We start from the raw sequence: 26,904 nt of genomic DNA, 5'->3' as shown, positions 1-26,904 counted from the left end.
ACGTTTGGATTTTTTGCTTCTCTGTGAGGGCAGCATGATAAAGTGGTTAAGAGCAAAGATCTTAAAATCATATAGACTGGGTTGAAAACAGATCTGCAGCACTTACATGTGTCAGCTCATCCCATCTATAAACTGGGGCGAGTAAGACTGTTGTGAGGAGTAAATAAATTGATATTTGCAGAGTTTTTAGAACAATAGTTAAACATCGTATATAGGTCTATGAAAGAATCAGCTATTCTTCTTACTTTGTCGTAAGTCCAAGAGGTCTTCAAACATGTAAATTGTTTTATTTTCTTTAGCCTTGTATTTCACTGACATTATATTCCCAGCATTTGAAATTATTAGGACTTATCTTCAGTGCCTTAACACTGTAGCTGTTTTATGGATAAAAAGACAAGTCCTTTTTATTTCTGTGAAGCTTTGGCTTGGTCTCTCCATGTCTGCTATTTAGGATGAGACTTAACACAGGCTGCCTGTGCAGCAGGTGTGTAACCCTTCTGCCCACAGGCTAAACACAGAGCTCAGCTGAATGTCATCCAGCCAGAAGGGCAAGCACCAAGAGCTAGCATTGCCATTCGTATTTTCAGCTGTGAAAATACAGGAGGATGCTTGGAGTCTTTTGGAGCATTAGCCTATACACAAAATGCTGGGGCAGTCTCCCTCCCCACCCATAATGATAATTCTCCGTCTTCCTTTGTCCCTTTGATAAGTGTCTGCGTGTGTCTCTGAAGCGGTGGCATATATGAGAAGTGTGTGTGTTGGCAGTCTGTGTGTTCTTCTATGTGGCTGCATAGTTCCCTTTGAGCACATCTCTATTGGTTTTCCTACCCTCTTTGTTGCATATTATTCTTGTAGGGCTCATGCCATATTGAAGTGCAACATTACTCTCTTCGTGTCATTGTCTTAGTCTATCACTTAAACTTCTAGACAGTTAGAATGGAGTATTGACTTATTTTACAATTGACATGATTCCTTAATATAGAAATTAAATTTGTATTTTATTGCTTACTGTATTTATTGAATACAATTCATTTATTCAACAAACACTTAAACATATTATATGCCAGGATCTGGAAATGGAGTTGGTTTTTAGTATGCTCATTTTTAAAAGGTGCCGGAAATGCTATGCATCTCTATTAACTAAAACATAGCTAGTAATGTAAATGGTTTTTTTTAACCTATTGATTTATTTCCCTTGGTCAGCGCTTCATAGAAAAAGTAAAGGATTTTCTCTCTTGCTATAAACACAAAGTAAGAAATCATTGGTGAAAGAATATATAAGATCAGACATATATTTACAAAAAGATTAAGCTATGTTAACACAAATGGATGCAAATCCATGATAGGAATGAACTTAACTAATTAACTTTAACATCAAAAGATTTTCTTCTTCAGAAAAAAAAAAAAGGGAAAATGAGGACAGTCTATCCATTGGCATGTTTGTTGACTTGAGATGCTTATGCAATCTGGCTCACAAGGCCTGTCTTCTCTACCCTGGAAAAGCAGGCTGTAGCCTGGGCCATGCAGGGGGCTTGTGTCTAGAAGGAAGACAATTTCTGAGTTTGGGGCCAGGTAAATACCCAACTACTTGCGTGTGCCTACATGCCTTGGAGTTTCAAGGCTTGGGCATACAGGTGCAGACATTTTTAGGTGAGCTTACACAGTAAATACAAGTTATTCTAGGAATCAACCTAAACAGGCCCAAAGGAGATGGGGTAGGGAGTCATGCAAACTAAAGTACAGATGAAGAACTTCAGCCTGGCTGCCAGGTAGGCTTCCAGCTTCTCATTGGCATGTCTTTGATATGTAATTTTCAAAGCTGGCGCTATTCTTATTGCAATCACACTCCATTATGAGGAAGCAATTAAGCCCATAATAAGTAAAGAGGTGATGTTTTGTACTTTTTTAAAATTTCACACAATGGTTGATTTGTTAGCTTTTGAAAACAGATAGGAAATTTTCAATTACACCTTGCAAAATACCTTTTATTTTTTTATTTTTTTCGTTCTGAGTGTTTGAAAAGCAAATGTATCTTGGATCCAGTGCTTTTGTGTTTACAGATCTGGATATGATTTAGTAAGCTTTAAAGAGATAGCAAACGCCTAGTAAGGAAATCAGATTTACATAATTTTCTGTTTGCTTACAGAACACTGCAGTTGAGATTATCTTTTACATTTGGGAAGACTGTTTTAATATGATAAGATGAAATACCACCTACCATCCACTTGATCTTGCTAGTTTGACTTCTTAAAATAAATTATGGGCTGATTTGTCATAGTGACTCTTAACATAAATTGCTATTATAACCTAGAGAAGCAATTCTAAAGGAGACTGCTTTTCACCTCATCTACATAAAAAGATTTCAGTTATTTCTACATTTATCCTTTCCTCTGTGTAATTTATTTGCTGTAACTTTACATGGCAGGAACAATGAAAATCCATGCTTTGTTCATTCCATCCTTTCTTCTACTCATGCATGAAAAGAAGCAAATAGCAGCTTAAATGAAGAAATTGTACAAGTAAAAAAAGCGTCAGCTTTACTTTTTGTCTATTAAAAAAGCATTTTTAAGGGCATGTGTGTGTGTGTGTCTTTTCCCCCACTGGAAACACAATTAGATGATAACCTTGGGAAAACAAGATGAGCTCAGGGCTTTATTTTATTTATGTATGTATTTTTTTTACTTATTATTTATCTATCTGTTTATTTACTTATTATTTTTATTTATTTACTCACTTATTCTTGCAGCTTCAATAGCTGCGGTAAATAATGATCGTTATACTACAAACATCTTTTAGCTGTAAGAGTGTGCTTGCTAGAAAAATAGAGGGCATCATGTTAAACCAAGAGACTCCAGATACAGGCTCTTGTGAAATCATGAGCCACTGGGGACCGTTTGGTGTTTTGTTTTGTCTTTTGGTCCAGATTTTTGCTTTATGTTTTGTTAGCATCATGCTTGACAAAGCTTTCTGTCTCTGCCTCTAAATGCTATTTGTCCAAATTTGCCATGGTGCCTATTTTCTGTAGCATCTGTATTCATTATTTGATCACAAAGGGGTTAGAAAATGAGCATGGTTATGTGCTTACGAGGATTAGTTATTCATTGATAAGTATGCAGTTGTAGGCTTTTTACAATTAAAAGGTGTGAGGGGGGATGCACACACAGCTTCTGGTCAAGCTTTCGTGCAGTCCTCTGGGTAGAGATTACATAGATGTACGTACTATCTCATTCAGGACTCGGCGTGGAATTGGAATAATTTTGGATTTATAAGTGGCTCCTGATTATTTCCTTTCAACTCAATGGGACAATAGTACTGACCCCTGGAGTCTCTGATTGGAACCTTTGTTTTTATTGTTTGCAAAACTGAGGAAAGGTTTGTAGAAAACACAGACATCAGACACAGCATAGGATTCTAGAATGTCACCTAAAAAAAGCATGAATTAAAGATAGACAAATTGGTTCAAAGGGAGATTTGTTTGACGTTATAAGAGAAATACTGCCCTGCCAAGCATTCCCATGCTTTATACCCACCCTGGTCTAGGAAGAACTCAAAGCAGTCCAGCCCTCTGTGAAACAGCTTTCTTGGAGCTAAGAGCACTTATTATATGGGCTGCTCATTTGATGTTCAATCATTCCACCTTTTGGTTTCCTATTTCTAAATCTTGTCTCCTTAACCCTTGCATTGCTTTTGTCTTCCAGTATGAAAGGAGATCATTGGTTGCATTTGTTTTCTATCGCTAGGAAATAATTACCATGAATAATTTTTTTATACCACAAACTAATTTATTGTATGTCAACTATAAATTAAAAATATACATTTTTTAAAAAATAAATGAAAGGTTTTGGTGAGACTCATGTATAATTTTGCAAGGCATCTACAGGCTTCAGGAAAGAATCCACTTTCAGGTTCATTCAGATTAGTGTCAGGCCCCAGTTCTTTTGGGTTATAGGGCTGAGGTCCTCATTTCCATGCTGCTATAAGACTGAGGCTGCTCTCTGCTTCTGAAGCTCACATGCATTCCTTAACACAGGGCCTCGGTCCTCAAGGCAGCAAGAGCAAGGGCAAGTGGAATGTCCCTCTGGATTGTAGTCTCTGACTTCCTCTCTGCCACCAGTGGAGAAAACTGCCTACTTTTACTTTTCTTTTTGGTTTTTAATATATTTTTATTGATTTCAGAGAGAAAGAGAGAGGAAGAGAGAGACAGAAACATCAATGATGAGAGAGAATCATTCACTGCCCCCCCCACACCCCCTGCTGGGAATCGAGACTGCAACCCAGGCATGTGCCCCAACCTGAATCAAACCCTGCATGACCTCCTGGTTCATAGGGCCACGCTCAACCATTGAGCCACGCAGACCTAGCTTACTTTTAAAGGAGTTCATGAGACTTGAATAGGCCCACCCAGATCATTCCATATTTTAAGGTCAACTAATTTGGGACTTTAATTATATTCACAAAATCCACGCACAGCAGTATCTTGATTAGTGTTTGATTCATTAGCCGGAAATGGGAGATGGGGCTTACCTGTCACACCCAGAGAACTCTTGCAGAGTAGATGCTAAGTAAATATTTCCTAAATTAATTCACAAATGCATGAACAAATGAATGATAAAAGAGATACTTTTGGAAGTCAGATAACTCATCACACCAAGTACTAATAGATAAAGCTGAGCATCTAGGTAAGAAGATTTTGACGGTCATTATACTTCACCTTATGGCCTTGAGGGGGTTGATTGATCACCTGAAGAGTACCATTCTTCGTTTAACAAATGACAACAAATTTAAAAGGGACTTTTTTTTCTTTAAAGACCCAACTATCAGCACCTGAGAATTATGCCCTGGAACCAAATTGCTTTTATAAACTGATGTATACACTATAAAGCATAGTCACAAACATTCTCTCCCCTAAAACTCTCAATAACCAATGATTATTAATACTGTAATAACCACTCTGTATTGAACAGTGGAAGTACGTCTTATTAGGAATTAAAATAGTAAGTCACCTATGCCAAGTAGAAGAGTCTAGTTTTTTCCAGCATTATGTCTTACCAGCTGGAAAAGGGCTTCTGATCGTTACTACCAATGAAGTGACAAAAACGTACTCTCTTCAAATAAACAACAGACAAATATGTGTCTAATTCAGTGGTTCTCAACCTTCCTAATGCCGCGACCCTTTAATACAGTTCCTCATGTTATGGTGACCCCCAACCATAAAATTATTTTCATTGCTACTTCATAACTCTAATTTTGCTACTGTTATGAATCATAATGTAAATATCTGATATGCAGGATGTATTTTCATTGTTGCAAATTGAACATAATTAAAGCATAGTGATTAATCACAAAAACAATATGTAATTATATATGTGTTTTCCGATGGTCTTAGGCGACCCCTGTGAAAGGGTCGTTCGACCCCCAAAGGGGTCGCAACCCACAGGTTGAGAACCGCTGCTCTAATTGGTGGTACCTCAGAAATACTGACAATATTTTTCCCCAAGGATTTGTAGTTTTCTCTTTTACAAATACAGCTTTTGAATCTACTTTTATGATCCAGTGATCTAGAGATCAAGCCATATTTACTGACTTAAGATTCCTTTTCTGTAACTTAACAAACCCAATTGTAATTCAATAGTATAACGTGTATTTTAGGATGGATATTCAAAGAATGGTTGGAATTACCAGACTCATATAATTTAGTAAGCACATCCTTAAGTAGAAAAGGACTAAAAATGTCTAATGTGCAGAGATGTATTTGCAAGTTGCCAAAATGAATATGATTGTCTTTCTGCTAATGCTTTTAATCATGGGATCTCCCAAGACAACTCCTTCCCCAGAATTGTTTGTTTCAATATGTTTTTAAAACTCACTTTGTTTCTTCTCAACCACTTCCTTTCACTTAAAAATCCTCTTCATAATATGTCCACCTTATATTTTACTTCATTATCAGCAAACAATAAAACAAGACTTTCCATGGCTTATTTTTTCCATAGCTGGTAACCCCAGATTTAGTCTGAGGTAGTTTTCATAGTCCTATAAATGACTTTGAGCTTGACCTAGGATCTTACCTTTAGCATTGGACTCTGAGATTTCATAGGAATTGTCACCTTGTTCCTTATGGAAAAAAAAAAATGACATTGTGGCTATCTTAAAGAAGAAAAATTCTCACCCAAAAAACCATTAAGACAAATTAGGGAATACTGAAATTAGTCATTGTGTGCATTTCATGGAAATTCTAAACCATACAAATTTGAGTTAAGCTTTCAGTACACAAATAAGCCAGTTCTATAACAATAGACACTGCCATTGTATATCAGCCAGCTGCATAAAAGAGATGGAAAATTGGGATTTGTTTTCAATGTTAAATTGAAATCTAAAAAAATATTGTTGCTCTGTAATAAATAGAAATGCTGCTTAATGAAAAAATTCTATTTATACTATTGGTGAGTTTCTTGTTCCTAATTCAGACATGTAGATAAGGCTGCTCTATTATTTTTTTTATAATGTGGTATCTGCCATAATGCTTAAACAAAGGATCATATTGTTCATATGTGAAGAATATCAGAAGAACAGTTTAAACAGGATAAGCAAGAAATGGTTTAATATATGAGGAGATTCTGGTAAGATTAGTAGAAATATTCACAGTGCTTATTGCAACCTTTTTATATCCCATTTCTTCGGGGGAGGGGGGGTTGTAACAATGCGATATTAACATTTAATACATTTTTCCTTTTTGGTGAAGGGAGAAAATAATCATCTGTTTTTTTCTAATTTTAAGACTTTTAAAGTACATCCAAGTTCAGTTACATAGCCCAAGCCTTTTTATATTAAGACATTTTTCTAAAACTACAAAAGAAATGGCTTTATGGTTGCTTTCCTTAAATATTGCACATAAATTTACAGGGAATTTTAGAAACTCTTTTTGACCATTAGAATAATACTAAATGTATTAATTGCAATTACATTTAAATTTAGTGTGACATAGAAAATGTATATTAGAATGCAAATATTTACATGTGACTTTCTGATTTCATTAGCAATGATTTAGAAATTGGTGTACAGAAACTGTTAATGCAATAAAACCAAATTGTCACATTTATTGTTTTTATACTAGACCTTACTTTCTAAAAATCTAGAGTTCCCTTAATTCCTTTTCCATTTTTCAAGTTTTCAAGTCCTGACCTCAAGCATGAATAACAAACTGAAACTGGTTTTTACTTAAAAACAAAACAAGCAAACAGAAAAAGCACTGTGTTTTATGCAGAGATATTCTGAATGCTACTTTTTCTGAATTCATGTGTACCTTTGAGAAACTGAAGAATCAACACATGATCTAGACATTCTGCAGAACTTTAGATACCTATTATTTTGATTCTAGGTAGTGTTCTCATTCTTCTTTATACAAATAATTTAACCATTCATATTAGATTTCTAATATGACAATTATTCAGATACCACTAATATTTGATCAAGAAATACTATGAGCTTCAATATGCTTGATGCATTAAAAAGTACAAGTTGAACACATGATAGGTATACATAAAGCATACATTGACTACATATCTTGGAAATTATTTCAAAGATTTGATATTTTGAAAAATAACTGTCACTTCTAGCATGTATATAGAAAAAACTCATTTGTGTTTTATTACTTGAAATGACTAATTAAAGTGATGTGTAACTGTTGGATAATTTAGTAGATTATGAAATTATTTTGATCATATTTTATTTAGAAACACTTGCAGATGGTATTTGCTTCATTCAATATTAATAAGCAGTAAGAGTTATAGAAACCTGAAACACAATACTAAAATTAATGTGGGCAGTGCAATGTGCTGGAAAGGACACAAAACTCAAAGTCTGACGATTTAAATTAATTCTCTGTGCAGCTCTCTCCTGTCTAGGTTTCAGTCCCGTTGGCTTTAAAATGGCATAACCCTACAATGCCTTTCTCTAACTAGATTTCTGATTTGATTATACTTGACAAAGGGGAATAGAGTCTCTCAAAGTTTCTTTTAAACTTGGAATTCTAATAATACATGATTTGGTAAAAAGTCATCCCTTTTCTTTCAGAGTAGAATATTTTGTTTCTACTTGACAATAAAAATTCCTCAAAGCTAAGGAGTAAGTCTTGTTCATCTTTGTACATTCAGCACTGAGCACAATGCCTAACACAAAGTAGAATTTCAGTAAGCATTTGTTGAATGAATAATGTGATTAATATTATAAAACTCAATTCTTCTTAAGTTACTCATTTTCTGAATTATTTGAGTCTGAGATTAATTTTCCAGTTTGACGTTTAAATGTATATACAGTTGACCCTTGAACAGTGGGTTTGGGGCACTAACATCCTATGCAGTAGAAAATTCACGTATCATTTTTACTCCCCCAAAACTTAACTACTGATATTCTACTCTTTACCAGAATCCTTACTGATAACATGAACAGTCAATTAAAACATATTTTATATATTATGTATTATATACAGTATTTTTACAATAAAGTAAGCTAGAGAAAATAACATATTAAGAAAATCGTAAGGAAGAGAAAATACATTTACAGTATTTTTTGAAAAATATCCTCAATTGGACCTGTGCAGTTCAAACTCGTATTGTTCAAGGGTCCGCTGTATTTTGATTAAGGATAATGGAAAATACTGTTAAAGTGTGGCGTCTGTTAATATATTAAAGGCTCTGTCTTATGAAATGACAAGGCTTCTCCTTGTGATTTGTGATCAAAGGAACTGTGGATATAATTTTATCAGATGATTGACTGAAAAACTTATTAATGTAGTTCTAGGAAGCCTTACTTCAGCTATAGTCAAAAACTCTTTCAAACAATAATGCGATCAAATTTGCCATATCTATAAAAAAAAATGAGGCAGTGGTAAGGTTTTCTAATATAATAGTTTGGAAAATTCCCACCCTCTTTTTCTTTTTCTTAAATTTTATTTTATTTTATTTTATTGTTTACAGATGTCCCCCATTTTTCCCCTTCTTTATCCCCACTTCCCCCTTTTTAAAAAATAGCTTGACTAGTGTCCAGAGAAATTATAAGCATCATATTGTCTCTACTTGGAGGAAAGAACGTGACGAAATATCCTTAAAATTCAATATTAACCCATAGTGGGTAATGTGTTCAGTGCTAGAATCACTATGAAAATGTATTTATCTTTTTTTCTTTGCATCCTCGGATAGACCATCTTTGCACTAGAGTTCTCTAAATACTTAATTTTTGTGCACACGTCCTCAAGCTCCTTTCGTAGCAGTTGTACTTTCCACTTTCCCATTTTACAAGTTGGATCAACTTAAGCAGAAACTGCAAGGCAGTCTGAAACCTTGAAAATGAGCTTTTCAAGGTTGTAGAGAGATGAGTATTTTATAGTTGAAATCATAATAAAAAATATAAGAGCCATGGGTGCTTTTAAATATTTAAAAAATACAATAGGAGACAGAACTTTCATTAGGCAATGTTGCTGGTATAGCAGAAACCAAAATGATGATGGTATAAAACAGTGGGTAATATTCCCGGGATAAAAATCTATGAGGAAAAAATAATCAGATTTAATTAAGGCCCCTTTTACATTATTAAGAATATGTGTCTGCTAACAATATAATTAATGCAGGCCTCATAAAAGCAACGCAAGTGACTTATTAAAGGCAAAGAAAAGTGGAGATGAAGAGATAGGATGTTCACTTTTTATCAATTTATCCAAAATTAATTTACTGCACATCTACTATGTGCAAAGCACCGTGCATTGTAGGGGGGTAGGAAGTTACACTGGACACGGTACTTATAACCTGCTGTTCTCTGCTTCCTATAAGAGTGGTATCTTTGTCTGGGTCCTCCCAAAATGAGCAGCTCACTTATAGGTGATTATTTTGGAAAGGAATTTCAAGGAGATTGGAACAAGTTAAACAGGGAAGAAGGGAAAGCCAGTCCAAGAGCATATTATTGAGCTGGTCCCTGGGTCACTGGGCCCCTCCCTCCTGGGGACCCTCTGAGGAGCCATATGGAATATATCTCAGAATTGTTTGCCTTGCACACAGCTGGTTGTCACAGCAGTAGCTAAAGAAAAGAGGTAATGAATAACAGGATGTAAGGTAGGACACAAAAGTTCTGTGAAACAAATATATTCTGCAAATTTATCTTATGTGGAGGGAAAAGAAGCAGTTATTCATTAAAACATTATTATGTGCAATCATTGTGTTAGCCACTAGGGAAAAGAAAAAAAGAAGTAAAGAGAGATGGAAAAGTCAAGGTTCCTGCCCTTTAGGAACTCACAGTCTGGGTGAGGAGGCAAGTCAGTGAGCAAGGCCATGAGGGAGGGGTTTGAATTCCAATGGGGCCTCAGCAGAGAGAACAAGTGGTGGTTGAAGGGCCAAATAAGTTATCACAGAGATAACCTTTGAATTGTGTCCTTAACGAGAAGTAAAAGCATTCTATACGGAGGCTTGAAATTTGGAAGGAAGTAGAAGAAGGTGATTCCAAGTAGAAAAAACAACAAACAAACATGAATTGAAACCCAAGGGGTTATTGGTATGGTTTGCTCAGAGCATTGTGTTCTACTTAGATGAATTATATATGAAGACTATATCCCAGCCCATAGAACAATATACAAAGCACAAGAAGTCCTCATAAGTATTTTTAGATACTTAGGCATTAATTGGTTTAATAAGTCAATTTCCTGGTCTTCATTTTTACAGCTGTAACGTATTGTTGGTGTGGTAGAATTTTGAGTTACACATAACCTCATTCCAACAACTGGATATTTCTTCTGTTTATTTGTTTTTTAATATATTTTTATTGATTTCAGAGAGGAAATGAGAGAAAGAAACATCAATGATAAGAATCACTGATTGGCTGCCTTCAGCATGCCCTCTACTGGGGATCAACCTGCAACCTGGGCATGTGCCCTTGACCAGAATCAAACCTGGGACCCTTCAGTCTGCAGGCCAATGCTCTATCCACTCAGCCAAATCAGCTAGGGCTGGGTATTTCTTCTTGGGCCAAAGTAGGGGTTTGCATTGGTCTGTACAAATACTAATGCATCTTAAAAGCTACCATCTAATGAACACTTAAATGAGCACTAGCTAACTAAGCACTTTCTTCGCTCATTTGCTTATTCAGCAACACTATGAGGAAGATGCTTTGACTGCCTTTGTTCAGCTGAGAAAACTGAGGCTTAGAAATTCTCAGCTAGTACATGATGTGCTTGATACAAATAAGGTCTCCATTCATAACTAATGCATCCAAATAGAAGTCACCTTGCCGAAACCGGTTTGGCTCAGTGGATAGAGCGTCGGCCTGCGGACTGAAAGGTCCCAGGTTCGATTCCGGTCAAGGGCATGTACCTTGATTGCTCGCACATCCCTAGTAGGAGATGTGCAGGAGGCAGCTGATCGATGTTTCTAACTCCCTATCTCTCTCCCTTCCTCTCTGTAAAAAATCATCTCTCTCCCTTCCTCTCTGTAAAAAATCAATAAAATATATTTAAAGAAAAAAAAGAAGTCACCAACAAGAGCGATTCTCCAACAGTTCTCTCAATGTGTGTGTGTGTGTGTGTGTGTGTGTGTGTGTGTGTGTGTGTGTGTGTGTGTAGCTCTGCCAGTTTATGGTATGATATCGTCAGAGACATCTAAAGAACACAAGATTCTTCTTTTCAGTAAAATAGAACCAGTCTCCCTCTACAATGGTCATTAATGTTTCCAAATCCCGAGTTCTTCATTGGTATTACCTTCCTTATAATATGCCTTTCTTTTTCTTGAACTTTATAGTAAAATCTCATTAAACTACAGAAATTAAAACAATTTTTCTATGGTTCTCTGTAATAAATATTTTGCAGTGCCAGTCACTTGATCAAGTGTTGTGAGTCATACAAAATTAAATTAAATACGATTTTTGTTTTCAAGAAACTTAGACTCTACTGAAGGAAATTAACAGGGGAGTGATAAAGTATAGGTAAAAAGAAATGGCTATAAGAGAAAAGAGGAAATGGCAGGTTAATTCCAACTAGAGTTAGGTAGCAAATCAGGAAATTTCATAGAAACAGAAGCACAAGAAGTCAGCATACTTGAATTCTAGTTTTATTTTTGCCTCCACCTTAAGCACATCATTCAATCTCCACCAGCCTCATCTCATCTATAAAACTGAAGGGTTGCGCTGATGCCATTGTTAATATTTAACAGGAAAGGAGTGAAAGGGAAGACCAGATAGACACATTCCCAGTAAGGTCTGAGTGACATGGGAAGGTACTTGCCCATCAATCAAACCTAGGAGCGAGTCAGTGGCTCTCTCTCTCTCTCTCTCTCTCTCTCTCTCTCTCTCTCTCTCTCTCTCTCTCTCTCCCTCTCTCTCTCTCTCCCTCTCATCTTCTTAGGACGCCTGCTGCAGGGGTCTGGGCTCCCTGTGCGGCATGGTGCAGGGCCATGTGGGACTCCACAGATGGACTGGTAGGCTTGAATCTGGCCTGAATGCTGACCCACACCCGGCTGCAACATGGAAGGGAAACTCTGGACACTGGCCCAGCTTCTGGCTCTGCTGAAGTCCCAGCTGCCTCTTTCAGGACTGGCTTGGGAGAACTGGGACATGACAACCCAAGGAATATAACTGTGCCGTGGAGGCTTCTGAAAATGCTATTTCAGTGGCTCCCCAAGAACCCCACAAGCAAGAGGGCTCCCACTCCTGTACCCCTGCGGCAGCAGGCTAGGCTGTCCTCCACAATCCTTAAAGTTCTGCCCTAGCTGGTTTGGTTCAATGGATAGAGTGTCAGCCTGTGGACTGAAGGATCCCGGGTTTGATTCCGGTCAAGGGTGCATGCCCTGGTTGCAGGCTTGATCCCCAGTGGGGAGCCTGCAGGATGCAGCCCATCAATGATTCTCTCTCCTCATTGATATTTCTCTCTCTCTCTCTCCCTCTCCCTTCTTCTCTGAAATCAATAAAAATATATTTAAAAAATAAAAACGTATTTTAAAAAAATAAATAATCCCTAAAGTTCTGACAGAGTCTAATTTTGTGAGCAGTTTGCATTTGAGATAGGCATAGAAAGATGGGTTTTATTCTAACATATTCTAGAATAAAGGATACAGAAGTCAATCCCAGAGGAAGGCAGTATGTGAGCAAATTCACAAGTGCCTGGCCATTTTCTGAGAATGAAGAGCCTTCCTGCCTCCTGTGACTAGAAGACCCTGTCAGAGGGCAGTCAGCGATAGGGCTGTAGAGGTACTTTCAGGAAGATTACAGAGGGCCTTGGATGTTATGAAGGTTTTTTAAATAGCCCAAGTATAATGGAAATGATTAGCGAATCATTGAGAGTCACTGAAAATCAACCTGGAGCATAACAATTGGAGCAATTTAAGTGAATCAGAACTACAGGCCAGGTAATCACTGGCTTTATTGCATTTGAAAAGTTAAGAAAAAAATTGGAAGGTAAATGGAGTATTCCACCCCCCCCCCCCCCCGCCAAAAAATAATGGAAGAAATAATCAAACCTTCTGAAATTCTTTTTTCATTCTTAAAGAACAATGTTGCAGAATAACAGAAAAGAAGCTAGTTTAGGATAACCTTCCCAACACAAAAGAGGTAAAGAATAAAATGTAATAAACAAGACAATTTGATCATCAAAGCTCCAAGTTTAAACACTTATATCAAAAATAATTTCACACTCACATAACCTCACATGCAGACCTTAAAAATGCCTTCAACTTGCAACAGTGTTTACTGGTTTGCAACTTCTCCCTTTTTTTTTTTTTTCACCACACTAGCAATGTCACATTGATGATACAGCTGATGGCAGTGACTATTAGTGACCTTAAGAGCACAGCTGGGTTTCTATTTTTATTGCTGTGAAAACCTCTTTTCTTCACCTAAATGATTCCTTAAAGGCCCAAACTAAAAACCTATGTAGTCAAGGCAATTTGTATTGTATGTCTGGGTAAATATTTCACACACAAAAAGCCAGCTTTTAAAACACACATACTCCCTTCCACACACATAGACACACATACTCCAAAATATGTAATAGCACATATATAGAAACCCATCTGCAAACCTACCTGGATTGAACAACTGTGCTTTGCTCAAGTTCAAAGAACCAGTTAGGGTTCTACAAAATCATCTCTTTTGGCAACGCACTTCTCCTGAAGACCTAGTATATATAGATGATTGTAAATCACTTCTGACTTGCTAAAAAATAAAAAAAAAATACATTTACAAGATATCAGTGAACAATTCAATTCAAGCTTTGAAACATTTTCAATGAATATGAAGGACAGAAAAGGGCAGCAGAATTTGTTTCTCTTGAAGAGTTTTAGCTGGCTATTTGCAGATAAAAGTATTTATCTACAAGTAGGCAGATTTATCAATATAGGTAATAGCAGGATCAAACAAATGCTTAATATTCCTAATGTAGTTGACGTTGAGTAAATAGGGCTATGTACCATGAACTTTGGCAACATGGCTAGTCAGCAAACAGAAAAGATTCAAGGCTGGGGGTCTGCCAGAGAAACAGCTTAGCGGTGGCTGGGAACAAGCTGCCAGGAAAATTCCATGAGTCAGAGAGACAAAGGAATGGTGTGGTTTCTCTAGCCATTCCCCTCGTTGTTTATAAATCAAAGTGGAAATACTTTCAGTGAAAATAAGTACTCTATAATTTTATGCTGGCGAAGGCTTGGTCTGTAAAAGATGTTGGAATGTGTTGAAGATAGTTTGACCAAGTGAAAAAGTAAAAATGTAAAATGTTAGAATACGTATCTTTTTTTCTGTGTCTCAGAGTGTTTTTGTATTTTTCTTATCTTAATCCATTCACTATTTTCACCCAGCCCTACAACCTTTCTCGCCTCTGACAGCTGTCAGCTTATTCACTATCAATGAGTCTGTTTCTATCTGGTTGGTTAGTTTATTTTGTTCATTAGCTTCCACATGCAACTAAAATCATGTGGCAGTTCTTTCTCTTTCTGGCTTATTTTATTTGCCATAATGCTCTCCAAGTTCATCCATGCTGTTGCAAAGAGTCAGATTTCCTTCTTTTTCATGGCTGAGTAGTATTCCATTGTGTAAATGTACCACAGTTTTTTTATCCTCTGATGGATACTTGGGCTGCCTCCAAATCTTGGCTATTGTAAATAATACTGCAATGAACATAAATAAGCATCTACATACAGATTTTCTATAACGTAGACCTCAAATTTCATAAAAAATGTACCAATGTGCACCGGTTAGCCTAATTCTTTCTAAAAATGTTAAAAACAAAGGCTGACTGACAGGAATTCAAAGCTGGCTATGATAATAGCAGCTCATAAATTAAACCTTATTCTACCAGTCTGAGAACTGCTTATCCTATCTAATAAAAGAGAAACATGGTAATTAGCCGTACCTCCGCTACCCTTCCCATTGGCTAATCAGGGAGATATGCAAATTAACTGCCAGCCAAGATGGCGGCCGGCAGCCAGGCAGCTTGATGCAAACATGAGGCTTGCTTGCTTCAGTGACGGAGGACTCCAACCTTCCCCGCCTGCCGCTGCCGGCCTCTGAGCTTGCAGTTTGAAACATTGTTACAAATATAGAAGCTAAACAAAACCCCAGAAATCTGCTTTCAGCCAGCCGGGATCTCAGAGCTGGAGTTGAAACAGTGTTTCGATTATAGAACCCAAACAAACCAGATACCTGCTTTCAGCAGCCGAGGCCTAAGAGCTGGAGCCAAGCCTCAGAGCTAAAGCAGGCCCAGAATAAAAAAAAAAAAGAAAAAAAGGAGCAGTTGGGAGCTTCAGTCACCCGCCAGCCTGAAAACAGGCCTCAGCCCCTCATCCAGGCTGGCCAGGCACCCCAGTGGGGACCCCCACCCTGATCCGGGACACCCTTCAGGGCAAACCAGCTGTCCCCCACCCGTGCACCAGATCTCTATCCTATATAGTAAAAGGGTAATATGCCTCCCAGCACCAGGATCAGCGGAGCCGAGAGGCCTCCTGGCACCGGGATCAGTGTGGCAGGGGGCAGCGCCCAAACCCCCTGATCGCCCTGCGGCTCTGTGTGTGACAGGAGGCAGGGCCACAACCTCCCTATCCGCCCTGCTGTGTTCATGACAGGGGAAGGCACCCCAACCCCCTGATCAGCCCTGCTCTGTGCCTGATAGGGGTGAGCTCCCCAACCCCCCGATCGCCCTGTGGCTCTGTGTGTGACAGGGTGCAGTGCCCCAAACCCCCCCCCACACACACACGGACCCTGCTCTGTGTGTGACGGGGTAGAGCCATAACCTCCCCATCGGCCCTGCCCTGAGTGTGACAGGGTGTGGCGCTCCAACCCCCTGATCGGCCCTGCTCTGTGGGTGATAGAGGGCAGTGCCCCAACCACCTGATCCGCCCTGCTCTACGCATGACAGGGGGGAGCTCCCTAACCCCCTGATCGACCCTGCTCTGTGCGTGACAGGATACAGAGCCCCAACCCTCTGATGGGCCCTGCTCTTTGCGTGACAGGGGGTGGCTCCGCAACCTCCCCATCGACCCTGCCTTGAGTGTGACAGGGGGCAGTGCCCCAACCCCCCAATCGGCCCTACCCTGAACGTGACTGAGGGTGGCATCGCAACCTTCCAATCTGCCCTGCTCTGTGCATGACAGGGGGCGGCGCCCCAACTCCCCAATCTGCCCTGCTCTGAGCCCGACCAGGGGCTTCACCTTGGGATTGGGCCTGCCCTCTGCCACCCGGGAGCAGGCCTAAGCCAGCAGGTCGTTATCCCCCGAGGGGTCCCAGACTACGAGAGGGCACAGGCCGGGCTGAGGAACCCCCCCTCCCCCCCGGAGTACACAAATTTTTCTGCACCAGGCCTCTAGTCTATATATATAAAAGCCTAAGTGACCATCACAACCGAACAGATGGCCAAACAGGCTGCATGGGGAGACCAGGCCCGTAGGGGGGGTTAGTGAGGGACGACCAAATGACCAAGCAGCAGGACACATGGGGTGACCAGGCCCGCAGGGGGGATAGTGAGGAGCAACCAAAAAACTGAGCAGCAGGCTGAGTGGGGTGACCAGGCCCATGGGGGAGGGAAAGGTGGGGGTAATCAGGCCAACAAGGGGGGAAGTTGGGGGTTACTAGACCAGCAGGGGGGGCAGTTAGGGGCTATCAGGCAAGCAGGCAGGTGAGCAGTTAGGAGCCAGTGGTCCCGGATTGTGAGAGGGATGTTCGACTGCCTGGGGATCAGGCCTAAACCAGCAGTCGGACACCCCGAGGGGTCGCGGATTGGAGAGGGTGCAGACTGGGCTGAGGGGAACACCCCCCCACCGCCCCCATGCACGAAATTTGTACAATAAAGGTGTTTTGTGTAAAAGGAATCCGTAAGTATATATATCGGTGCCCTGGCCACATGACAACTATGCTACTCAGGCATTCCTCAACCCCAAAGCCAGAGGGGAAGCAGAAGATCTTGAGGGTCTAAGTACAGGAGCGTGCAATGTCTACACAAACAAAGCCCTTCCCTCAGAAGGCACTGTGCCCCAGATGTGAAAAGTCCATGAGAAGACATGGTTTGTGCTGTGTTTTTAACACATCCCATAGTAGGGCCTGGGCCATATGATTGCCCAGGAAATAGTATAAAAAAGAATAATGATTTGATGTTATCTGTGCTGAGACTTGTCTGATTCTTCCAGACACCACACCCAAAGTTATACAGTCTATTGTAAAGCATATCCTGTTCTAGGGCTCTTCCACTCTCCTAATCTCCCCCAAGTATTTAGGCAGAATTAAGCAATACAAAAAAAGTGTGGGGGTCATCTGAGGTTCTGGGTATCTCCTCCATCTACTGATGGGGTTAAGAGGCAGATCTCCCCAAAGAGAGGACTCAAATATCTGTGGAGCAAATGCCTCCCACAGTATGTAATGAAACGGAGTTTCACTGTCTTTTGGATAGAATCAGTGGTGCGTGATTTCTGAGTAAACTAATGTGCACTGTATTTTGAATCCACATTAATCTCTTTTATATGGTCTAGTCTAACTTAGGTGTAAATAATTCACTTTTTCATTAAGGCATAATCTTCCTCAGTAAAACGTAAGTTGAGGCCAGTTTTTACTTATGGAAGCAAAGTTAATGTAGCTTAAGTAACTCTACCTAAGATTGCAACAAGAATCTTAGTAGTTTGAGTAATGAACTTGAGTAATATAAGAAAATTGCCTAGGCAAGTAATTGGTATTATACCAAAACTAAATATTTCAGTTACATTGGCTTTTGCCTAAAAATAAAAACTGGAGCAATACAAGGGAAAACTGCCAACACTGAAAATAATATGCAGCAGCTGTAAGTAATTGGGGGTGATAATTATAATTAGACAAGATGTAAGATATGTGTTAAAACACAGATTGGATCTTCCTGTTGACAACTGGGAGAGATCCCAAAGGCCTGGACTCCACAACTAGCCCAGGCCCTTCTGCTCCAGGCCTGGGAGCCCTGCCAAAACCAAACACAGCACTAGATCAGCCCTGGAACCACTTCTAAAGGCCATGCACCACACTCTTCTCTTCGGGGAAAGACAGAGGAAGGGGAAAGGAAGAGGTCATACTCCTTGCCTTCAAGGAGCCTGAAAACCAGGAGAATGGCCAAATATCTAACAGTACAGTAAATGGCATTAAATAAAATAAACCCAGAAAATGAAGAGAATACATATTTTGGCAGATAACTTGGAGGACAGTTTGTATAGGCAGAGAAACAATGATTTCTTAACCAAGTGTAGATTAAGATTGAAGTAAAATATGCTTGTTTCATGGACAACATCTTAAGCTAAAGAGAAAGCTCTATGGGGACAGAGGCCACTTCTATTTTGCTCAGAGAATGCCTAGCACATAGCACACATCCAATTTGCTAAATGAATGAGCAAATTCATTCTGAGTGTGTGTGTGTGTGTGTGTGTGTGTATGTGTGTGTGTGCTTTAAATATCTCCCTCTCCTTTCCTCTCTCTCTCTCTCTCTAAAATCAATTTTTTTAAAAAAAGACAATTAAAGACATAGTAGAAAAGAAAGAGAACAGTTTCCCTCTCACACACTTTGTCTTAAGAGTAAAAAAAATCATAGGAGCAACTAATGAAGTATTTTATAGAAGTTGTCCTGAATTATATAAATACATATTTAAGAACATTTTTCCATATTCATTGTCATACACATCTATTGAACACATTTATAAAAGATATAGATGCTCACATTATAAGGAGGAATGTTCCATGACTTCGTATGTTTTATAAACCGAAGAGAAAGCTATACATTTACATATATATATAAAATAAATTTTAAAAGAACTGTTTCTGAAATCAGGAATAAGAAGACTAGCACTTCTTATTAGAGATATTAGGGGGGCCTCTTGGAGGTGGTGGTATTTTAGATCTTTAAGGATGAGTAGGACTTTGATGTATAAAGAAGAGAAATAGGAAGGAAGACCATTTAGGCTTAAGGGTATGGAGTGTGCAAATGACAGGGAGTAATAAAAACACTTTTGTGTTCAGAAAATGGGTCGTGTGACTGGGGCTGAGTGTGCATGAGTTTGGATAAGTTGACTAGAGCCAGATAACAGAGGCCCTGAATACTGAGCTACAGAGCCTTGGCTTCCCTCAATAGTCAGTGGAGACCCCTGAAGGTTTCAGGCTAACATAGTCTTCTACTCGCATCTGCTAGGACAGTCAGTTGGTCACAAGATACCCAAGCAATTATTTAAAACTGTCAGCTAACCTCCCCTGCTCAAACTTCTCCTAAGGCTTCCATATCACTCAGAATGAAACCAAAACCCTCACATGTCCTATTCCTCCTAATTTTACTTAGGATGAGAAGCAGTATGATATTCTCAGGCAACTAAAAACATGGCAAAGAACATAAAAAAGATATGACCATCCCAAAGGCACAGTTGGATGTCTCCTAAGAAATTCAGATGTATATTAAGGGCCATAAGTTTATCTGTACTCCCAGTCTCTTGCTGAAAGAGGATGAGGTACAAAGTCGGGTGCCTGCTCTTCCGTTCTATGGGCTGCCTCAAGATTTATTTCTTGCTCAAATACTGAAGGGAAGTATTCTGACTCTGTACAAGTCTTAGAAAGTAAACAATGAATGGTGAAAAGCAATATTCTTCTGGGAAAAGTGTTCAAGGCATTGTACCTCCTTGTATGTTTATGGTGATAGTTTGGGAAATGGACTATCAGTATTCAATAAATATTAGTGAACATTTACTAAGTATCAGACTCTGTTCAATACCAATGATAAAGATGCATATAATAAATCTTGGCTTGACATTCTTGGTCTAATGAAAAAAATTGATATGTAAATAAGATATCAAAAATGATGCCAAATTAATTTGGCAAGTGGGATTTTATAAAGAGTTTTCTCTTTCAAAGGAGAGGATACTTGAACTGGGTCTTGAAGCTAATTTCTAATAACTAATTACTAATAACTAACAGCTATTTTCTGTAATTTCTTAAGATTTCCTATAATTTCTTATGTAGCTGATTGGGATTTAACATGCCAAGCAAATCTAATTAGTCCAAATAGCACTGAGACTCCTACGTTTAGTGCTATTGGTCTTGTGCTCTAAATCACTGAGTCAACAAGTCACACACACACACACACACACACACACACACACACAAAAAAAAAAAATAAATAAATATCAGTCAATGGAACTAAGGTTATATAGTAATAGGATACCCCAAGTCAATGAACCCCAATGCCACCATTTTTTTACAGTGAGATATACATGTACTAGCATGTGTATATCATTGCATTTTGTGAAAAATAATTGTATTTGTATCTGCCACCTAGACTACTCACCTCTACCATGACTCTTTGGAGAGCCCTCTCATGTTTGTTCACTACATATATTCTAATGTTCTATATTTGATTTTTTATTTATATATTGAACTAGAATGAACCTTTCCTAGTGTGGAGATTGAGTTGTATTAATTTTTAGCTGTGTTCAATTCCCAGCACATGAAAGATGTTCAACATCTACTTAAGGAGTATGAATCATGATAGATGACTTGGCATTAGGTAATTGACCTCACATTCCCTTGACTACCTCCACTCTGTTTTTTGGCCTACTAATTGTCAATAGCTATTCTACAGTTCATTTCTTATAGTAATTGCATGCTAACAATGCAGCAACAGGTTCCTACTTTATTTTAGGATTAATAGAAGTATTGCATTCACAAGACTAAAAAGTACATCAATATGAGAAATCAACGGACAAATATATACTCTGTTAGTTGCAAAGTAGTATTTAATTTTTAAATATATTATTGATATACCTTTATCTAACACAATAGGAGACTGGGTAGAAGGTAAAAGCATGTAGGGGAAAAAGACGGCATTGAAGGTATATGATAAAAAGGAGAATATAGAGTACATATGGCCATATATGGAATTAAGGAACAAAAGAACCATGTTTATCATATTAGCCTTTGTATTCCCAGTACTTTGTACAGAGCCTGGTACCTACTTCAGTGCCTATTTGCTGGATGACTGAAAGAGGTGTATTGAAGACTCTCTAGCCTGTAGGCAAGTGGCTTGCCTTAGAACAGCGGTTCTCAACCTGTGGGTCGCAACCCCTTTGGGTTCCACAGGGGTCGCCTAAGACCATCAGAAAACACATATATAATTACATATTGTTTTTGTGATTAATCACTATGCTTTAATTATGTTCAATTTGTAACAATGAAAATACATCCTACATATCAGATATTTACATTATGATTCATAACAGTAGCAAAATTAGAGTTATGAAGTAGCAACGAAAATAATTTTATGGTTGGGGCTCACCACAACATGAGGAACTGCATTAAAGGGTCGCGGCATTAGGAAGGTTGGGAACCACTGCCTTAGAAGAAAGTCCTTTTATAAGAGAAAAATACCCCTTTTAATTCTGACCTATTTATTTATTTAACTGAATTGTTCATTCAACAGACATTTGTTAAGCATCTACTAGGTACCAGACTTTGCCAGACTTTGTGTCTGGAAACATCAAAATAAATAAAACATGAACAGGCAGAGTTTACAATCTAGTAAAATAGATTATGTATAAATATATTAGCAGTGCAGTGTTACAGTTGTATAAAAAGAAATATATATGGTGACCTAATGACACACTAGGGTAATCTACTCAGCCTGTTGGAGAAGAGGAGATTTAGAAAAGATTGCCCCCAAAATGCACTTTAAAGAATAGATATGGAGTTTTGAGGGCCCTTTATAGTCTACCCACTTAATGCACTATTTAATTAGTCAAGATAATAAAATTTTATCTTTGTTATACATGTTTAGTTTTTGGGATTTATTTCTTATTTATGAAATCATTTTATATGCTTTGTTTGTTATTAGTCCTGCTATACTGGTTTGATTGCACTCAAGATTCTTTAAAAACCACAGCAAAAATAACTCTGAAATAGCTGTCATTGAGAAGGCAACAGACCAATTAAATATTTATTTATATTTTTAAAAATACAACATCTTTCTAAGCTTGAACAAGGAAAGTAATTTAAGGAGTTTTGTGGTTTTATATTAGACTTGTTATATATCAAACCTTTGTCCAATGATAAAGATGTGTTTTCTTCATAATCTTTTCATTCTTTAGGACTCATTTGTGATGCAAATAGAAGCATTAAATAGTTGATTTTGCTCTGTGTTTACTAAAGAGTAGTAATCTTAGCCCTTGAATCTCATTCACCTGGAACCAACAATTGTAATGTGAAGAAAACTTCCCACTGGCAGGGTCCAATGCATCTGTCATCCCCTCTAATTTCTTAGAGGTATAAACAAGGCAATTTATTCTTCTTGTAACATGGAAATATAGTCTTTGGTGAAAGTTCCATTAAAAACTACCTGCTGGTAATTCAAATTCAGTGACTAAAACTGCTTCCTGGTTTGAGTTATGGATTTGGCAGTGAAATAATATATTTTTATTACATTATTTATTTTGTATTAGAAAACAGTGCTTGAAATCCAGGTTTCATTAAGAAAAAGTAGTTAAAAGTATGTTGCTGAGGTTTCTTTTATTATTGCTGTTATAATTATTATGGTAAGTGAGAATCAGTCTCAGGCAAGGCTGAGCATGTCTGCGACATTCAATTTCTGGAACACAATTTAATTCGCATTCAAAGAGGTAACTATTCTCTTGTGAAATGAAGTGGAATTCATTCGGTAGACTCCCAAGGTGTGGTCAGTCTCTGGGTGAAATCTCTCAGTAAATATTCAAAATGTCTGTTAGCCAGGTACCACATGAGCTTCTCATGTATAAAACAGTGATCTTTCTAATGTGTAAATAAATGTAATCATATCATTCAACAGCTCCAAATTCTTCAAAACTTCCTTTATTATAAAGAGCTAAACTCTTTTCTTTATAGTTAAGATCATTCTATCTGCCTAGAGTCCCAGTTTTAATTCCCTCTACTTCAGGCCTCCATTTTCATGGTGCAACAATACTAATCTACTTTTAGATCCTAGAATATATGTTGTGCTCTCTCTTTTCCTCATGCTTTTGAATATATTGTAACCTCTACCCAAATGACCATCTCCTATGATAAAATTCTCTGTTAATTCATCCCTCCTTTGCACAGACAGATTTAAATACACAATTTTCTGTGTCATTGAAGTTTGCACATGCAACTCTGATATTTCTAGGGTTGTATTATATTTTTGAATATCTTTCTTCACCGCCAAAAACATTGTTGGAAGAGAGAACTTGTTTGTTGTTGCAGCATTTAGTACAATATTTTACCAGTAAAAAAGATTTACAAATATATGTATAATGTCACTTATATGTTGAATCTAAGAAAGCTGAACATATAAAAATAGAGAGTAGGTTGGTGTTTACCAGAGGCTAGGGGTGGGGAAATTTGGGATTGTTATTTAATGGTATAAACTTGGAACTCATCAAGAGATTAAGTCCTGGAGACTTAATGCACACCATAGTAATTATAGTCAAAAGTACTATATTATAACCTTAAAAGTTGCTAGTAGACTAGATCTTAATTATTCTCACCACAGGAAAGAAATAATAATTATCTACACTAATAAAAGAGAAAAATGGTAATTGGCGTACGGTGATACTGTTTTCATTGGCTAATCAGGGCTATATGCAAATTGACTGCCAACTAAGATTGGCAGTTAACTGCCAACAAGATGGCGGCTAATTTGCATATGTAGGCACAATGCAGGGAGGCGAAAGGGAAAGCAGGAAGAAGCCCCCTGCCACTGACAGTGATCAGAAACCCAGGGGGGAGCTAAGAGCTGGGGGGCAGGGCAAAGGCACGGTCGAAGCTGGCAGTCCCAGGAGCTAGGGGTCCCTTGCCTGGGCCTAAAGCGAAGCCCACGATCGCCGCACCCCCTGCTGCCACTGCAGGTCCCCGCTGCTGGGGCCAGACGCCTAAGCCAGAGGCGTTAGGCCTGGGCAGGGGCGGAGCCTGCAACTGCAGGGAGCTGGGGGTCCCCTGCCCAGGCCTGACACCTCTGCCGGAGGCCTCAGGCCTGGTCAAGGGGCCGATCCGGTGATTGGTGATCGGAGGGTGATGAGGCATCAGGCCTGGGCGGGGGGCGGAGCCGGGGATTGGGGGGATATGATGGTCCCCTTGCCCAGGCCTGAAGCCTGGGTCAGAGGCGTCAGGCTTGGGCGGGGGGTGGAGCAAGCGATCAGAGGGAGATGGGCGTCCCCTGCCCAGGCATGATTCCTGGGCCAGAGGCCTCAGGCCTGGGCGGGGGCCAGAGCCAGTGATCGGGGGGAGATGGGGGTCCCCTGTCCAAGCCTGACACCTCTGGCGGAGGCATCAGGCCTGGGCAAGGGGCCGATCAGGCAATCGGAAGGTGATGGGGGTCCACGCCTCTGGCCGAGGCATCAGGCCTGGGCAAGGGGCAGAGCCAGCAATCAGAGGGGTCTGGGGGTCCCCTGCCCAGACCTGAATCCTGGGCCAGAGGCATCGGGCCTGGGCTGGGGGCAGAACCAGTGATGGGGGAAATGAGGGTCCCCTGCCCAGGCCTGACGCCTCTGTCAGAGGCGTCAGGCCTGGGCAAAGGGCCGATCCTGCGATTGGAGGGTGATGGGGGTCAACGCCTGAGGGCTCCCAGTATGTGAGAGGGGGCCAGGCTGGGCTGAGGGACACCCCCCCACCCACCCAGTGCACGAATTTCGTGCACCGGGCCCCTAGTATGATATAATAGAGGTGTTAGCTAACACTATGGTGGTAATAATATTACAATATATAAACATATGAAATCAACACTGTTGTACATCTTAAACTTACACAATGTCATACGTCAATTTTATCTCAATAAAAATATGTTTTTGAAGAATATGCATGAGTGAATATCGTTCACTACTACAAATATTAACAATGCATATAAGAGGAATAATGTTAGCTGTGAAATAGTAAGTATTTAGCATGAGTTCAGCCCAGTGCAATGTGTTATTATGAGTACTTCATCTCCAATTCTCACTGCAGCCCTGCCAAGTGGATTATATCACTTCTGTTTTTCTCCTTAAGAAAAATGAGGCTCAGAAAGGTTAGTCGAATAGGTCACACATTGTCCTACAGCAGAAACAGATGTGAACCTAATTCTGTCTGACTCCGATACCAGGGCTCTCCCCAATATACACAGCTGCCTTTTGATTATCGTTAAGATCCTGAAAGACACGAATTAGATTTTGATTTAGTCTTTCTCCATTTCTTTCCAGCTCCAAGTACAGCCCAGTATGGAATTACCGGGAGCGCCGACGTTCTTTTCTCCTGCTGGTACCTTGTGTTGACACTGTCCTCTTTCACCAGCATATTCCACCTGAAGAATGCCATTCTACAATAAGTTTAAAGACCCATAAAAGGCTCTTAAGAATCCTCTGAAAGTGCTGATGGCTGGATCCAATCGGGTACAGTTTGTTAAAAGCAGCGTGGGATATAATCAGCAGCGCTTGCAAGGGGATGATCGCCTTCTGTAGAATGCTCATTATGTAAATACTTCAATTCTATCCTTTTTTTTGACTAGCTACATTACCTTGTGAAGCAGTGCACACTGTCCTTTTTTTAAGATGTGAAGGCTCTGAAATTACTTTTAGAGGATATTAATTGTGATTTCATGTTTGTAACCTACAACTTTTCAAAAGCATTCAGTCATGGTCTGCTAGGTTGCAGGCTGTAGTTTACAAAAACGAATATTGCAGTGAATATGTGATTCTTTAAGGCTGCAATACAAGCATTCATTTCCCTGTTTCAATAAGAATCAGTCCGCATTTACAAAGATGCATTTTTTTTCTCTTTTGATAAAAAAAAAAAGCAAATAGTATTGCCTTCAGATCATTTCTTCAAAACACACACATATCTAGATTTTTCTGCTCGCATGATATTCAGGTTTCAGGAATGAGCCTTGTAATATAATTGGCTGTGCAGCTCTGCTTCTTTCCTGTAAGTTCAGCATGGGTGTGCCTTCATGAAGTATTTCTCTCTTTGCCTTCAACTAATAAAAACATATTGCCAAACACTACAATTGAAAACAAAAATAAACTATAATGATAAAGTTAAACCATATCTGATCTCTAAAGAGTAAAGTAGCTATAGGACTGTAAAAATCCCTTCGTTACCAGTGGGGTTTGTGAAATTTGCCCCACAATAACTCAATTTTGTGATGAAAAACAATTTAATTAACATAATACAGGTACCTTTGACATATGATTTATTTCAATGTAGCTAAATATTAGATCCACTTTGGGAAATAATTCCCTTTAAAATGGCAGCACAGTCCAGCCAATAGATTGCCCAGCAACCCACCTTTTCCTTTCACCATTCCAAGCCAAAATTGCTAGGATGGTTTTTCAGAAAGGACACAAATTCCAATCACCTAGTATTACCTGACTTGGTAAGCACTCAAAATTAATTTGGTTCCGTGGCAGGAGAGGTGGTATGAGAAGGTGC

The 26,904-nt window shown here is 39.1% G+C and overlaps 1 protein-coding gene across 1 annotated transcript in view; it reads left to right on the top strand.

Annotated features, from left to right (window-relative positions):
• The window catches only part of NEGR1 (neuronal growth regulator 1), an 885,164-nt gene extending 858,869 nt beyond the window's left edge, over positions 1 to 26,295 (top strand). The window contains exon 7 of the mRNA XM_036351917.1: positions 25,677 to 26,295. Coding sequence (XP_036207810.1) covers positions 25,677 to 25,801 — 125 coding nt within the window. The 3' untranslated portion in view covers positions 25,802 to 26,295. The remainder of the gene's footprint in view (positions 1 to 25,676) is intronic.
• Positions 26,296 to 26,904: the final 609 nt, after the last annotated feature.

This window comes from Myotis myotis, unplaced genomic scaffold (genome assembly GCF_014108235.1).
Source record: "Myotis myotis isolate mMyoMyo1 unplaced genomic scaffold, mMyoMyo1.p scaffold_m19_p_2, whole genome shotgun sequence".
NCBI classification, from domain to species: Eukaryota; Metazoa; Chordata; class Mammalia; order Chiroptera; family Vespertilionidae; genus Myotis; species Myotis myotis.
Note: the sequence above shows the minus strand (reverse complement) of the source record. Positions and strands in the feature narration are given on the sequence as shown.